General features: G+C 37.5%; 1 protein-coding gene across 2 annotated transcripts in view; it reads right to left on the reverse strand.

Annotated features, from left to right (window-relative positions):
* Nucleotides 1-15988, reverse strand: part of GPBP1 (GC-rich promoter binding protein 1) — a 111029-nt gene that overhangs the window by 52701 nt on the left and 42340 nt on the right. For both annotated transcript variants that reach the window (XM_027863453.1, XM_027863452.1), the window contains exon 3: nt 15500-15619. In XM_027863453.1, coding sequence (XP_027719254.1) covers nt 15500-15562 — 63 coding nt within the window. In that variant the 5' untranslated portion in view covers nt 15563-15619. The remainder of the gene's footprint in view (nt 1-15499; nt 15620-15988) is intronic.

Consider the following 15988-nt stretch of genomic DNA (forward strand, 5'->3'; position numbering starts at 1 on the left):
TACAACACACTGCTTTTCATTTATCTAATAACCTGAAATGAACCTTAATGGCAACAGGGAGAAAAACACTAGGAACAGTTTGAGTTTGGGTTCCTTTTAGATTTCCCTCCATCAAGAAAGAAACCATCTCTCCACAAAGATTATTTTAAAAATTCATCTTTAAACTTTTTAATTAAAATGACTTAAAATGTCAAATTCTGAAACACTCAGCTCAAGGAGAAAAGGAGATCCAAAATCTTAAGGAAGAAAATGACTCCTTGAAAATCAGAATTGGGCAAGGGGAAGCTGGCAAAGTTATAAGAGATGAAGAAATAAAAAAACAAAATACAAAGAATGAAAAAATAGAAGAGAATGTGAAATATCTCATAAGAAAAACAAATGATCTGGAGAACAGATCAAGACAAAAATGCATAAGAATAATCAGATTACCTGAAAACTATGATAAAAAAAGGAATTTCGATACAATAAATACAAGAAATAATTAAAGAAAATTGTCCTGAAGCATTAGAACAAGAGGACAAAGTAGAAACAGGAAAAAATCCACCAATCACCACCTGAAAGAGATCCTAAGAGGATACTCACAGGAATTTATTATAGTCAAATTCCAAAACCCCCAGCTCAAGGACAAAATACGACGAGGAGCAACAACAACAACAACAAAATGGACATATAGCAGCACCACAATTAGAATCACACAAGACTTAGCCGTGACAACACCAAAAGATTACAGGTCTTGGAACACTATATATTGAAGAGCAGAGGAACTGGGCTTCTGGCCAAAAATATCATACCCAGCAATGCTAAGCCTAATTCTAAATGGAAAAAAAAAAAAAAAGACATTTAATGAATTGTAAGACTTTCAGGACTGTGTTTAAAAAAAAAAATCTGAACTCAATAGAAAATTTGACATACAAGGGCCAAGAGAAATAAAAGGTACATACCAATGACCAATCACAAGGGACTTAATAAGGACAGAATGTTTACTTTTTATATATGTAAAATGTTAAACCTATGTCTAAGATTATTATTAGTAATTAGGTAGCTTATAAGAAAAACTGGGGTAGACCTGAGTATAATGACTTCAAAATACAAAACCATTCAAGAACAGCTAAAAGAGAATAATTATCTTATACAAATGGGGTGGAGAGGAAGAACCAATACAGAGGAATTAGATGGGGGGAGCTGTTAGCTCTGGAAATCTACTTTCATTGGGAAAGAGTTCAAGAGGGAAGAATACATATATATCTCAAAGAGTGTACAAGTTTTTTAAATTCAGAAAGAAATAAACACTAAGGGGATGGGGGGGAGAGAATAAGGGAGAGATCTTTAGAGGGGAGGGGGTATAGAAGGGTGTTTAGATTAATGGGAATGGGAGGATAAGGGAAGGATAGGTTAAATAATAGGAGGGCAAGGTATCAGGTAGAAGTAAAATAGAGGAGTCAGGAGGATAAGGAAATAGGAGATACGCACAAACATAAAATAAAGATCAGGAGTAGAATTTGTTAGGGAAAAAGGAGCAGGGGCACTAATCATGATCTCGGACAAAGTTAAGGCTAAAATAGATTTAATCAAATGAGCAAAACAGGGGAACTACACTGTGTCAGTCACATTCATCAATGTTGTTTTGGACTATTTAAAACAACTAGACAGTGTAAGGCTGGAATATTGTTGTGGTATAAGAAGTGACAAGTTGATAGACACAAAAAAATGTACAGAAACCTCTGCAAAGTTGATTCCACTCATCATCAGTACATGGAATGTGCGCACACTTACAGGCAACACAAAATCCTGTACACCTGCAAGATGAACAGCTCTTGTTGAGAGAGAACTCAGCAGATATCACATTCAAATAGCAGCCCTGTGTGAAACAAGGCTAGCAAATGAAGATCAGCTTACTCAAGTCAGAGGTGGATACACTTTTGTCTGGAGTGGTTACAGTGAAGGGGAGGACTATGAAAGCTGGTGTAGGTTTTGCAATCAAAATTAAACTAGTCAACAAGCTTGTATGCCTACCAAAAGGAGTGAATGACAGGCTCATGATAATGCGATTGCCACTTGCAGGAAAATGTCACGCCACCATTATCACTGCCTTATGCTCCTACCATGACGAACCCTGATGAGATCAAAGAAAGTTTTTATGGAGACCTGGAGGCACCTTCTCATCAATGTGTCAAAAGAGGACAAGCTTATAATTCTGGATGACATTAATGCTAGAGTAGGCTCAGATTAACAGACTTGGCAAGGTGTCCTAGGTAGGAATGGAGCTGGAAACAGACTTGTGCATCTCATAACCTCATCACCAACACTGTCTTCCATTTACCTAAACACAATAAAACTTCGAGGATGCACCCTCAAAGCAAACATTGGCATTTAATAGACTATGTGATTGTAAGAAGAGACAGGATATGAGAGTGACAAAGTCAACATGAGGCAGAGTGCTGGACCGATCATAGACTTATCCTCTCCAAGCTAAATATTTACATTCAACAAAAATGGTGGCCCCACGGCAAAATGACTGCCAGAAGAATTAACGTCAACATATTACAGCTCTTCTATGAGCAGAAACAGTTTGTTGCTAACTTGGAGGGAAAGCTGAGCCAACACACAGTTGGCAACAATGGAGCAGAAAAGGAGTGGGTATCTTTCAGAGATTTGGTGCATAGCACTGCATTTGCTCATCTGGATCAGAATATTCACAAACATCAAGACTAGTCTGATGAAAATGATGGGGAATTCCGAAGCTACTAAATGAAAAAAAAAAACAAAAACAAAAACAAAAAGCCCAAGAATTCCACAGGGTTTATCAACGGGATAGTTCATCCATCTGTAAGAAGACAGCACTTAATTCCATCAAAAGTAAAGTACAAGCAACACTTAAGAGAGATGCAGGATTCTTGGCTCAGCAAGAAGGCAGAGGAGATTCAGTTTTATTCTGAGAGTAACAATCCAAAGTGCTTTTATGATGCCCAAAAGACTATTCATGGGCCAAGGACCTATGGTGAATCTTAATTATTCAGTGCTGATGGAGCCACATTGATTGGTGATAAGGGTGTGATCCTGGAGAGAAAGGCTGAACACTTTCATAGTGGTTTCAACAGACTGTCATCAATCAAGCTAAAGCCACTGACCATTTACCTCTAGCTGAAGTCAATCCCTCCCTAGCTGAACTTCCAACTGAAGAAGAGGTTTTGAATTCCATTAGGTTCCTTTCATGTGGCAAAGCACCTGGTGCTGACTGTATTCCAGCTGAGATTTATAAGGTAGGGGATCCATTGCTCACACAAAAACTGACTGAAATTTTACGGGTTATGTGGCAAGAGGAAATTATCCCCCAGGAGGTTCAAGGATGCCTCCACTGCCCATCCCTACAGGGGTAAAGGAAATAAGTTGTCCTATGACAATCACAGGGGAATCTCTCTCAGTCATTGCTGGCAAGATTCTTGTCAGAATGCTCCGTAATAGGCTGACCTAATACCACTTCTAAGTCTGTATTCCAAAGAGATCATAAAAATGAGAAAAGGACCTACAGGTATAAAAATATTTATAGCAGCTCTTTCTGTAGTGGCAAAGAATTGGAAATTGAGGGGATGCCCATCAACTGGGGAATGGCTGAACAAGTTGTGGTATATGAATGTAATGAAATACTATTGCTCCATAAGAAATGATGAGCAGGCAGACTTCAGAAAAACCTGGAAGGACTTGTATAGATTGATGCTGAGTGAAATGAACAGAACCAAGAGAACGTTGTACACAGTAAAAGCCACATTGTGCAATTACTAACTCTGATAGACTTAGCTCTTCTCAGCAATGCAACGATTTAAGACATCTCCAAAAGACTCACATCCAGAGAAAGAGTCTGAATGCAGATGGAAGCATACTATTTGCTTTTTTTTCCCCTTCTTTCTTACAGTTCCTCCTGTTAGTTCTAATTCTTCTTTACAACATGACTAATGTGAAAATATGTTTAACGGGAATGTATATGTAGAGCCTATATCAGATTATATGCTGTCTTTGAGGCAAGGAGGGAGGAGGAGAAAATTGAAAACTCAAAAGCTTGTGGAAGTGAATGATGAAAACTAAAAATAAATTAATTTTTTAAAAAATAGGCTGTTCCTTCACCTGGAAGATGATCATCTACCTGAGAGCCAGTATAGCTTCAGAAAGGGCCAAGAACAGCTGATATGGTGTTTGCTGACTGACAACCCCAGGAGAACAGATGTCTGTTTTTAGATCTAAGGCCTTTGATACTGTCAGTCATGAGGGCTTATGGAAAATTGTGTCAAAATCTGATTGCTCAGAGAAGCTCATCAGTATTATACATCAATTTCACACAGGCATGTTACCCAGGGTTCTGGTTAATGGATGATGCTCCCTCAATTTCCCAATCACCAATGGAGTGAAACAAGGCTGTGTGCTTCCTTCCATGCTTTTCAGCATGATGTTTTCAGCCATGTTATCAAACACCTTTAATGAGGCAAACACAGCATCAAGGTCAGCTACCGCACTGATGGTAAATTCTTCAACTTGAAAAGGCTACAAGCCAAGACTAAAGTTCAGGGAGCGTTGGTGCGTGATTTTTTATTTGCAGATGATTGTGCACTCAATGCAGCCTCTGAAGCTGAGATGCAACAAAGTATGGATCATTTCTCTGCTTGTGCTAATTTTGGCCTAACAATCCACACCAAAAACACAGCTGCTCCATCAGCTACCACTACACCATTCATATGTGGAACCATCATTACACCAAATGGAGAAATTTTGAATGTGTGGATAAGTTCACTTATCGTAGCAGTATACTTTCCAAGGATGTACACAGTGAAAATGAGGTTGACACACACATTGCCAGAGCTAGCTCAGTGTTTGGGAAGTTCCAGAAGGAAAGTGTGGGAGAGATGAGTTATTAGATTGACCACCAAACTGAAGATCTACAGAGCCATTATGCTGACCTCAGTGTTGTATGCCTATAAAACCTGGACAGTCTACCAGCGCCACGACAGGAAACGGAATCACTTCCATCTGAATTGTCTTGGGAAGATTCAGAAGCTCGCCTGACAAAATATGATACCAGACATTAAGGTCCTTTCTCAAATTAAACTGCCAAGCATCCAAACTCTACAGCGGACAGTGCAATTCTGATGGGCTGGCCACATTGTTCAAATGCCAAACCTATGCTTGCCAAAAAGACTATTTCATGGAAAACTCACACCTGGCAAGCATTCATACAGTGGTCAGATAAAGCAATACAAGGACACTCTCAAGGTCTCTCTTAAGAACTTTGGAATTGGGGGCAGCTAGATGGCACAGTGGAGAGAGCCAGCCTCAAGCACTTAATACTTACTAGCTACGTAACCCTGGGCAAGTCACTTAACCTTAATTGCCTCACAAAAAAAAAAAAAAAAAAAAAACTCTGGAATTGATTGTATGACTGACACAGGACTGCCCAAAATGGCGTGTCCTGATGAGAGAAGGTGCTGTGCTCTATAAGCAAAGCAGAACTGAAGTTGTTCAAAATAAACACATGATGTGCAAATTTAGAGAATTCACCCCAAATGTTCACATGGACTATTTGAGCCTGACCTGTGGCACAGCGTTCTAACCCAGTATTGGTCTGATCAGTCAATTAGAAACACTTTAACTTGACTACACAGTGATGTCACTTTGGTCCTCTTCAAGAACAAAGGACAACAACCATTGCAACTGGAAGCATGAAATATAATCCATAATGTTTATAATCTAAAGCTAACTTTTTTCTGCTGGTAAAAAAGTCATCTTTTATTATGTGTGCTAATGGATACTGACACAAGAAAAAAAAATCTAAGTTAAAGACTAATATAAAAGCCATTTGCATTTGGTTGTGGAATGTATTATATAAATGATTCTTTTTTTACAGCAATTTCACCTTTGTAATTATGTCAAAGGAGAGCATTAAAAATTAGGCAACATCAGAAAGCAAACTGGAAAAGTGTTAAGAGAGAAGTACACTTGGCCTTAAAAATGTGCTTCAGACATTAAAAAAATACTAAGGTGACTTCATTAGTTGAAAAATCTTTCAGAATCAGTATAATCAGAATCGTATCATCTGTAAAAGGCTGTGATCTTGTGGATTTTCCAATTACCTCTGGAAAACTCAGGTATATTCAAGGGTGCTGGAGGAGTAAGCCTTGGGAGTGACTGAATCAGCAGCAGTAGAGGCTACTTCAGGAGCTCTAAGCCCACAGAGAGTAATGGGGTTGAACAACTGGTCAAAGGAGATTAAAGAGGTCTCTTTCCTGGCACTGGGGGCAGGACTCTGTTGCTTTGCCCATACTCGGAACCAGGTGGCAGTCCCAGGGTGAGGACGAGCACGAGCACAGTAGAGCTTGTGGCCACTGTGGAGTGGGGATCCTCATTTCAATTCCAGGACAGAAAAGAATGTTTGTGGTCCAAGATGGCAGAGGAAAAGCAGTGACTTGCTTGAGCTCTCCCTCAAACCCCTCCAAATACCTATAAAAAATGGCTCTAAACAAATTCTAAAGCAGCAGAATCCACAAAAAGACAAAGTAAAACAAATTCCCAGCCCAAGACAACCTGGATGGCTGATCTGAAATGTATATTGCGCCTGGCAGGGAGAGGAGCACTGTTTGGTGTGAGCGCACAAGCAGCAGCGAAGCTGGAGCAGGCCTCAGAAGACTGAATCTCAGGCAGCTGTGGCTGTTTCCAGACTTCTCGACCTACAAACACCAAAGACAACTTAGAAGGTCAGTGGTAAAAGTCTGTGACTGTGGTGGTGAGAGAGGAGCTAGGTCTCAGCTACCCCCAGGGCAGCAGTTGCCTCCTGAGCTTCCAGGCCACAGACTGAGGGGGAAACGAGTGGCTGATCAGAGGGGGATTGCAGAGATCACTTTGCCAGTGCTGAGGCAGGAATCTCTTGCTTTGTCCGTGCTTGGATCTGGGTCACAGTTCTGAGGGGCGGTCCCGGGGCGAGAAGGAGCTCTGGCGTGGTGGAGCTTATTGTGGCCGTGGAGAGGAAACACCTCACCCCTTATCATAGTACCTTGGAAGAACTGAAAATTTTCAGGTCCCTAGGAGTATCTCTGAAAAAAGCTGTACAAACCCCCAAAGCTTGGGACAGTACATTCTCCACATTGGAAGCAGACTCTTACCTTAACAAAGAGTTTAAAACTCAAGTAACTGGTTGGGATCATGAGCAAGCAGCACAAAAAGAGTCAGACTATATTATCTTACTTTGGTGACAAAGAAGAACAAAACATACAACCAGAAGAAGAAAACAAAGTCAAAGCTCCTACATCCAAAGCCTCCAAGAAAAATATGAATCAGTCCCAGGCCTTGGAAGAGCTCAAAAGGGATTTTGAGAAGCAAGTAAGAGAAGTAGAGGAAAAACTGAGAGTGACGCAAGAAAATCATGAAAAACAAGTCAACAGCTTGCTAAAGGAGACCCCAAAAAATACTGAAAAAAATAACACCTTAAAAAATAGCCTAACCCAAATGGCAAAAGAGGTCCAAGAAGCCAATGAGGAGAAGAATGCCCTAAAAAGCAAAACTGGCCAAATGGAAAAAGAAGTCCAAAAGATTACTGAAGAAAATACTTCCTTAAAAATTAGAATAGAGCAATTGGAAGCTAGTGACTTTATGAGAAATCAAGACACTGTAAAACAAATCCAAAAGAATGAAAAATTAGAAAACAATGTGAAATATCTCATTGGAAAAACAACTGACCTGGAAAACAGATCCAGGAGAGAGAATTTAAAAATTATTGGACTATCTGAAAGCCATGATCAAAAAAAGAGCCTCAACATCATCTTTCAAGAAATGATCAAGGAAAACTGTCCTGATATTTTAGAACCAGAGGGAAAAATAGAAATTGAAAGAATCCACCGATCTCCTTCTGAAAGAGATCCCCAAAGGAAAACTCCTAGGAATATTGTAGCCAAATTTCACAGTTCCCAGGTCAAGGAGAAAATATTACAAGCAGCCAGAAAGAAATAATTCAAATATTGTGGAAACACAATCAGGATAACACAAGATTTAGCTGTTTCTACATTAAGGGACCGCAGGGCATGGAATATAATATTCTGGAGGGCAAAGGAGATAGGATTACAACCAAGAATCACCTACCCAGCAAAACTGAGTATAATCCTTCAGGGGAAAAAATGGTCATTCAGTGAAATAGAAGACTTTTAAGCATTCTTGATGAAAAGACCAGAGCTGAATAGAAAATCTGATTTTCAAATACAAGACTCAAGTGGAATATGAAGAGGTAAAGAGGAAAGAGAAATCATAAGAGACTTATTAAGGTTGAACTGTTTATATTCCTGCATTGAAAGATAATATTTGTAACTCATGAGACCTTTGTCAGTATTAGGGTAGCTGCAGGGAAAAAATTATATGTATGTATATAGATAGATAGACAGATAGATAGAGGGCACAGGGTGAGTTGAAGATGAAGGGGTCATATCTGGAGAATAAAATTAAGGGGTGAGAGAGGATTATACTAGGAGAAGGAGAAAGGGAGAGGTAGAACAGAGTAAATTATCTCACTAAAAAAAACAGAAAAGAAAAGGCTCTTATAGTGGACAGGAAATGGGGGAAGGTGAGAAGGAATGAGTGAATCTTATTCTCATAGGATTTGACTTAAGGAGAGAATAACATACACATACTCAATTGGGTATGGAAATCTGTCTTACCCTACAGGAAAATAGGAAGGGAAGGGGACAAGAGAGAAGGGGAATGATAGGAGGGCAGATTAGGAAAGTGAGTAATCAGAAGCAAATACTTCTGAGGAAGGACAGGGTCAAAAGAAAGAATAGAATAAATGGGGGGAGGCAGGATAGGATTAAGGGAAATAGAGTTAGTTTTTCACAGAATGTCTATTATGAAGTGTTTTGCACTGCACATGTATAGCCTACATTGAGTTGCTTGCCTTTTCAATGAGGGTGGGTGGGGAGGGAGGAATGGAGAAAATATGGAACCCAAAGTTTTAAAAACACATGTTTTTAAAAAAAAAAAAAATTTCACATGCAACTGAGAAATAAGAAATACAGGAAATGGGTTACAGAAATCTATGCTGCCCTACAGGAAAATAGAAGGTGAAAGGGATAAGAGAAGGGAGGAAGAAATATAAGGGAAGGCAGACTAGGCGAAGGTGTATTCAGAATGCATGCCATCTTGGGGTGAGGGGAGGGGCAAGATGGGGTGAAAATTTGGAACTCAAAATCTTGTGGAAGTAAACGTTGAAAACTAAAAATAAACAAATTTATTAATTAAAATAAATAAATAAAATGAAACATGAAATACAGTTTAAGATTTGAAAAAAATCAAGTAAGAGAGACAGAAGAAAAATTGGAAAGAGAAATGAGAATGATGCAAGAAAATGATGTAAAATGAGTCAATAACTTGGTAAAGGAGGTACAAAAAAATACTGAAGGAAATAATCGTTAAAAAACAGACTAGGCTCAGTTTTCAGATGAAGAAATTAAAGCTATCCATAATCATATGAAAAAATGCTATAATCACTATTGATTAGAGAAATGCAAATCAAAACAACTGAGGTACCACATCACACATATCAGATTTGCTAACATGACAAAACAGGACAATGATAAACGTTAGAGAAGATGTGGGGAAATTGGAACACTAACGTATTATTGGTGGAGTTGTGAACTGATCCAACCATTTTGGAGAGCAATTTGGAACTATGCCCAAAGAGTTATAAAAATGTGCATACCTTTGACCCAGCAATAGCAGCTCTTCTAGCGCTACATCCCAAAGAGATCATAAAAATGAAAAAAGGACCTACAGGTATAAAAATATTTATAGCAGCTCTTTCTGTGGTGGCAAAGAATTGGAAATTGAAGAGATGCCCATCAACTGGGGAATGGCTGAACAAGTTGTGGGATATGACTGTAATGGAATACTATTGTGCTATAAGAAATGATGAGCAGGCAGACTTCAGAGAAACCTGGAAAGACTTGTTTGGACTGACGCTGAGTGAAATGAACAGAACCAGGAGAACATTGTACACAGTAAAAGCCACACTGTGCAATGACTCACTTTGATAGACTTGGCTCTTCTCAGCAATGCAAGGATCTAAGATATCTCCAAGTCTCATGATGGAAAATGCTATCCACATCCAGAAAAAGAACTATGGAGTCTGAACACAGACGGAAGCATACTATTTGCTCTTCTTTTTCCTTCTGTTTTGTTTTGTTTCTTCTTTCTTGTGGTTCCTCCTATTGATTCCAATTCTTTACAACATGAGTAATGTGAAAATATGTTTAAAAGTAATGTATATGTAGAGCCTATATCAGATTGCAAGCTGTCTTAAAAAGGGAGGTAAGGAAGGAGGAGGAGAAAATTTAAAACTCAAAAGCTTATGAAAGTAAATGCTGAAAACTAAAAATAAATTAATTAAAAAAAAATGACTAGGCCAAATGGGAAAAGGGGGACAAAAATCCAATAAGGAGAAGAGCGAATGAAAAGCAAAATTGGCCAAATGGAAAAAGAGGCACAAAAACTCACTGAAGAGAACAACTCCTTAAAAAGCAGAATTGGCCAAATGGGGAAAAAAAAAAAGTACAAAAATTCACTGAAGTAAAGAACTCCTTAAAAAATAGAATTGGCCAAATAGAAAAGGAGATTAAAAAAAAATCACCGAAGAAAATAATTCCTTAAAAACTTGAATTGAGCAAGAAACAATAAAACAAAATCAAAAAAATGAAAAAATAGAAGACAATGTAAAATATCTCATTAGAAAAACAACTGCCCTTGAAAACAGACCCAGGAAAAATAATTTTAAAATTACTGGACTACCTGAAAGCCATGATGAAAAAAAAGAGCCTAGACATCATCTTTCAAGAAATCATCAAGAAAAACTCCCCTAATATTACTCTAAAAGTAGAGGGTAAAGTAGAAATATAAAGAATCCACCAATTACCTCCTGAAAGAGACCCCAAAATGAAAACTCTCAGGAATATTATGGCCAAATTCCAGAGCTCCCAGGTCAAGGAGAAAACACTGCAAGCAGCAAGAAAGAAATAATTCAAGTACTGTGGAGCCACAGTCAGAATAACACAAGATTTAGAAGCTTCTACATTAAAGGATAAGAGGGCTTGGAATATGACATTCTGGAGGCAAAGGAACTAGGATTACAACCAAGAAATCACCTACACAGGAAAACCGAGTAAAATCCTTCAGGGCGAAAAATTGACATTTAATGAAACAGAGGACTTTTAAGCATTCTTGATGAAAAGGCCAGAGATGAATAAAAAATTTGACTTCCAAATACAAGACTCAAGAGAAGCATAAAAAGGTAAATAGGAAAGGGAAATCATAAGGGACTTAAGGTTAAACTGTTTACATTCTTACATGGGAAGATGACACTTGCAACTCATAAAAACTCTGAAGGACTTACGATGAAAAATGCTATCCATCTCTAGAGAAAGAACTGATAAAACCTGAATACACATCCAAGCACACTCTTTTTACTTTCTTTATTCTTCTTGGGTTTTTATTTTGGTCTGTGTTTTTTTTAAAACATGACTAATATGGAAATATATTTTGCATGACAACACATGTGGAACATATCAAATTGCTTGCCTTCTCAATAAGGGGTTTGGGGAGGGTGGGAGAGAATTTGGAGCTCAATTTTAAAAACTAATGTAAAAAACTGTTTTTACATGTAATTAGGGAGAAATAAAAGAATAAATTTTAAAATAACATAAAATAAAATAAAGGCTGCTGAAGAAAGAATTCTAACCATTAAAGTTTATCTGTAGACAATAGCCTTGAAGTGATCTATTCTGGTCTTAAGCAGTTATAAAAATCTGGGTGATTGTGTGATTAACTAAAGATAAAGCCAGAGAAGTCAGTCCTATCCCATGCCAAAAAGTAACTACAAAAGGGATCAGATTCTATTTTAAACCTTGAGAAGATGAGGATTACAAATATGTAAATAATTTCTCAAAAGGTGATCAGCTATATCAGATCTATAAAAATTACATAGCTGGCATTTAGGAGTCAAAGCATCAAAGCATGATTCCTATCTTCATGCCATACTCAGGTTTGGGTTTGAAAAAAAATCTGTTTTCGTGAATCACAGCCCATACCTAAACCTGAAAGATTACCAGTTTAATAGCTAGGTTCTACAATTAGACAATTTAGATAGCTACTAAATCCATCTAGCACTGAACCTTTTCTCTCTTAAGAAACATTTGTAATTATTTCAGAGAGTTTACCACTATCACAAATTATGATATGTAACTGTAGAAAGGTACTACAGATAGACAATGAGTTAGGCCAGGAGCTGAATAGAAAGTAGAAATTAGCTGGACTGCATCTGGGAAATCGTACAGTACTTTCAATGATCCTCCTTATTTCTCACCTGGCTACACTACTTTAGGACTTCTTTGACTTTTCCACCTTGCCCCAGGAAGCTCATTATTGAGAATACCTCTTCATCCTGGAAGATCTGATCAGTCTTGGGGTCTCTATTTCATTACCACCCTCTGTACCATGAATTTCAACATTTAAGGAGGCTATTCAGGTTAGAAAGTGTCCTCATTTCTCACCTAGTTGCACTATTCTGGAACTTTTCTTACTTCACCACCAGAACCCTACACTGGGTACCTTCAGAGTCCATTCTCCCCTCTTGCTCACCTTCCTTTTCAGCTTCCTTGCGTATTGTGTTCTCCCTTCAGATTGCAAGCTACTTGAAGGTAGGGGACTATCTTTTTTCATATTTGTATCCCCAGAGGTTAGCATGGTGCCTGGCATATAGTAGCACCTAATAAATGTTTATTGATAACTGACTAAACTGCATGCTGCTACAAATGTTCACTTCTAAAAAGAATATCTTCCTTGTGAGAATAGCTACAAATGATGCAGCAAAGAAAAGTTATATATAATGGACTAATAAGTACAGGCCCCTACTACTAAAATAAAGGTCTGAGTTAAAGGGGATCTACAAAAGAATTGAATGAATTTTGATAGTAGTTGTATCTACTGCTCATTTAGTCTGAAATCTATTCTTTCCCTTTGTTTAATATATCTACAATCTGCTTCTCCAACCTTTGTCAAATTTTTTCTTTCAAAGCTCTATCAAGCTTTCATTGTTATCCACTCATTCCTAGTCACACCTTCTACCCTAGGGTGTCCTTATTTATGTACACCTATGGATACATGCACAAAGTTTTGGATTTCTGTAATAAGACAAATTAAAAGACAGGCCTTGTCCTTGTGCAGAGTACTAGCTCCCTATACAGTATTCAATAAAAAGTATGTTTCCCAAAGTTGTAAGTACAGGTGGCATATGCTAGCCAAAGGAGAAAAAAATACAAAAGTGAGACCAAACTCAATAATCCAGTGATTAATAAACTGGAAAATATAAATTACTTAGGAAAGAACTCCCTAATTAATAAGAACTGCTATGAAAAATGCAAAGAAGTCTGCCAGAAATTAGGCTTAGACTTAGATCAATACCATATTCCACAATAAATTCAAAATGGAAACTCGATCTGAATATTTAAAATATTATCCAAAAAAAAATTATAAAATAAGCAGATTATGTACCCTTCACAGGAATGGATAGAAGATGTAATCTTAACCAAACAAGGAATAGAGGTAATTACAAAAATATGAAATGGCATGATGATAACATGAAAGTGAGAGCTTCTGCACAAACATAAAACATCTAGTATAAGGGAAATTCAAAAAGAAAAAAAATCATTGTTATCAAATTTTTTAGATAAGACTAGCATCCAAGCTATTATACAGGAAACTAAAAGAACAGACTGGATGAATGGAGGGGATGAAGGTCTGAAGGACATATTCAATCACTCTCCAATCCAGGGTAAATATCCAAATTGAGGGGAAGAGATAATTTACTCCAATCTCTCACCCACAGACTAATATATTTGTATTTACTATTCTCACTACACTAATGATGACAACTATTAAACAACTGTGAAGAGAGCACCAGCTGTAGAAGGTAGCCAGGGGTAGGGAACCTTCCACCTCAAGGCTACATATGGCCCTCTAGTTTCTCAAGTGTAGGTGAATCCAAACTTCACAGAACAGATCCCCTTAATAAAAGGATGTGTTGAGTAAAATGTAAACTCAGTCAAAAGACCTCACCCCAAGGACCTAGAAGGCCAAACGTGGCCTCCAGGCTGCAGGTTCCCCACCCCTGCATGGTAGCATATTAGGTTAAGACTTGGTTCTTGAGATTAAAAAAAGATTACATCGAGAAAATTTGTTCCACAGTCTAGAACATATAGACAATGTCAAATTTTTGTAATGGAAGTGTAGGAGCTAATTTTTTAAACCTTTTAAATTTCTCAAGCAAAATATTAACATCTAAAAATTGAAACTCTTCTCTCCAAAGAGACCAATAATTTTTTAAATGCTAGATTCTAATGACATTCTTCTCAATTCTTACCTTTCTTGACCTCTCCACATCCTTAGACACTGTATAACTTTTCTCTCTATACTACTTCACTTTGTGATCTCATAAGCTTCTAAAGATGCCTCATAAACATCTTAAACTCAATTGAACTGTTATTTTCACCCCACCCCCTAAACTGCCCTCCTAACTTCCCACCAACCTCCCAGTCAACTAGGCTTACAACCAAGGTGACATCTTGGTCTCCTCAAGCTCTCTCTTCAAGTCCAATCTGTTACCAAGTCGGGTCAACTCTATCTTTGTATGTAATATCTCTCATATATGCTCCCTTTTCCCCTCTAATATTGCCACCACCTTAGTATGGGTCTCCACTGCCTCACTGCTGGACTACTGCAATAGCCTACTGGTGGGTCTGCCTGCCTGCAAGTTTCCCCCCATGCCATTCCATCCTCTACTTATATTATCTTCCTAAAGTACAGGTTTGATCACATCATCATTAACCCCTGCTCAATAAACTCCAGTGGCTCCTAATGACCTCCCCATCTTAACTTCCAAGAACTGATCATTTGTCTTTCATGGATCTATACTAAATCTTAAAGACAATGTTAAGAGTGTGCCCATATCCTTTTGTGATCAAGACTAAGGGTATTTCAATCAATCCATAAGCATTTATTAAGTGTCTACCATGTGCCACACTGTGCGAGGCACTAGGGATACAAAGACAAAATTGAAACAGTTCCAACAATCAAGGTTTTTAAAATCTAAGCTTGTGAATTTTCAGCATTTTGATTCTGGTTCAAATACTCTTGCAAAGACATATCCTACTAGAGCTGAAAAACTTGATTTTTTTATAAAGTCTGCCTTTCAAAACAAACAAATCTACCAAACTTTGGTTATCAGTGGGAGAAAAAAATTAGATTTTGAAGATCAAATATTTTAATAAAGGCAAAAAAGTGACTTTGTAATAACAAAACCAATAAATTAAATTTATAATGATTTGGATATGATATTTAAGATTTAATTATCTCATAAAGGATTGTTTAAACCTTCTGGCAGTCACCTTCATATATATGCCTAAAGAAGGGATAAAAGAAAGAATACCTTTGTTGACGATGGTGGAGTAGGAAAATTAAGCCAGGCTGGAGCAAAGTCATGCTGCGCCATTTAGGTCCAGTCTCTCCAACTCAGTGAAACAAGGTTTCAACACCTCATGGCAAGCCCCTGCCATTTAGAGAAGGAAAGAATTATGCTTTAGCTTCATAGATTTTACTCAAAATTATACTTTTGTATCTCCTTTACCCAAGTCATACTTAAAGTACCTCGTGGAAGTATTTCAGGAACAGTATAAAGATATTTATCAATGTAAATAAGTCTCAGGATTTATAGAATTAACTAACATTAATTATTAATTAACAACATTAATTGGTTACCCCCTAAAATCAGTTTGCTGTTTAAAGAAAATTATCGATTTTTTTTAAACGTAAAAACTATTCTAAAATAATATACTTTTCCCCCAGGACAACTGATGAAATAAATCTCTTTATTCCAGGGAGAGATGGAGAACTACTGGTGATGAACTTTAATAACCTA

This window comes from Vombatus ursinus, unplaced genomic scaffold (assembly GCF_900497805.2).
Source record: "Vombatus ursinus unplaced genomic scaffold, bare-nosed wombat genome assembly UNPS02014772.1, whole genome shotgun sequence".
Lineage (NCBI taxonomy): Eukaryota > Metazoa > Chordata > Mammalia > Diprotodontia > Vombatidae > Vombatus > Vombatus ursinus.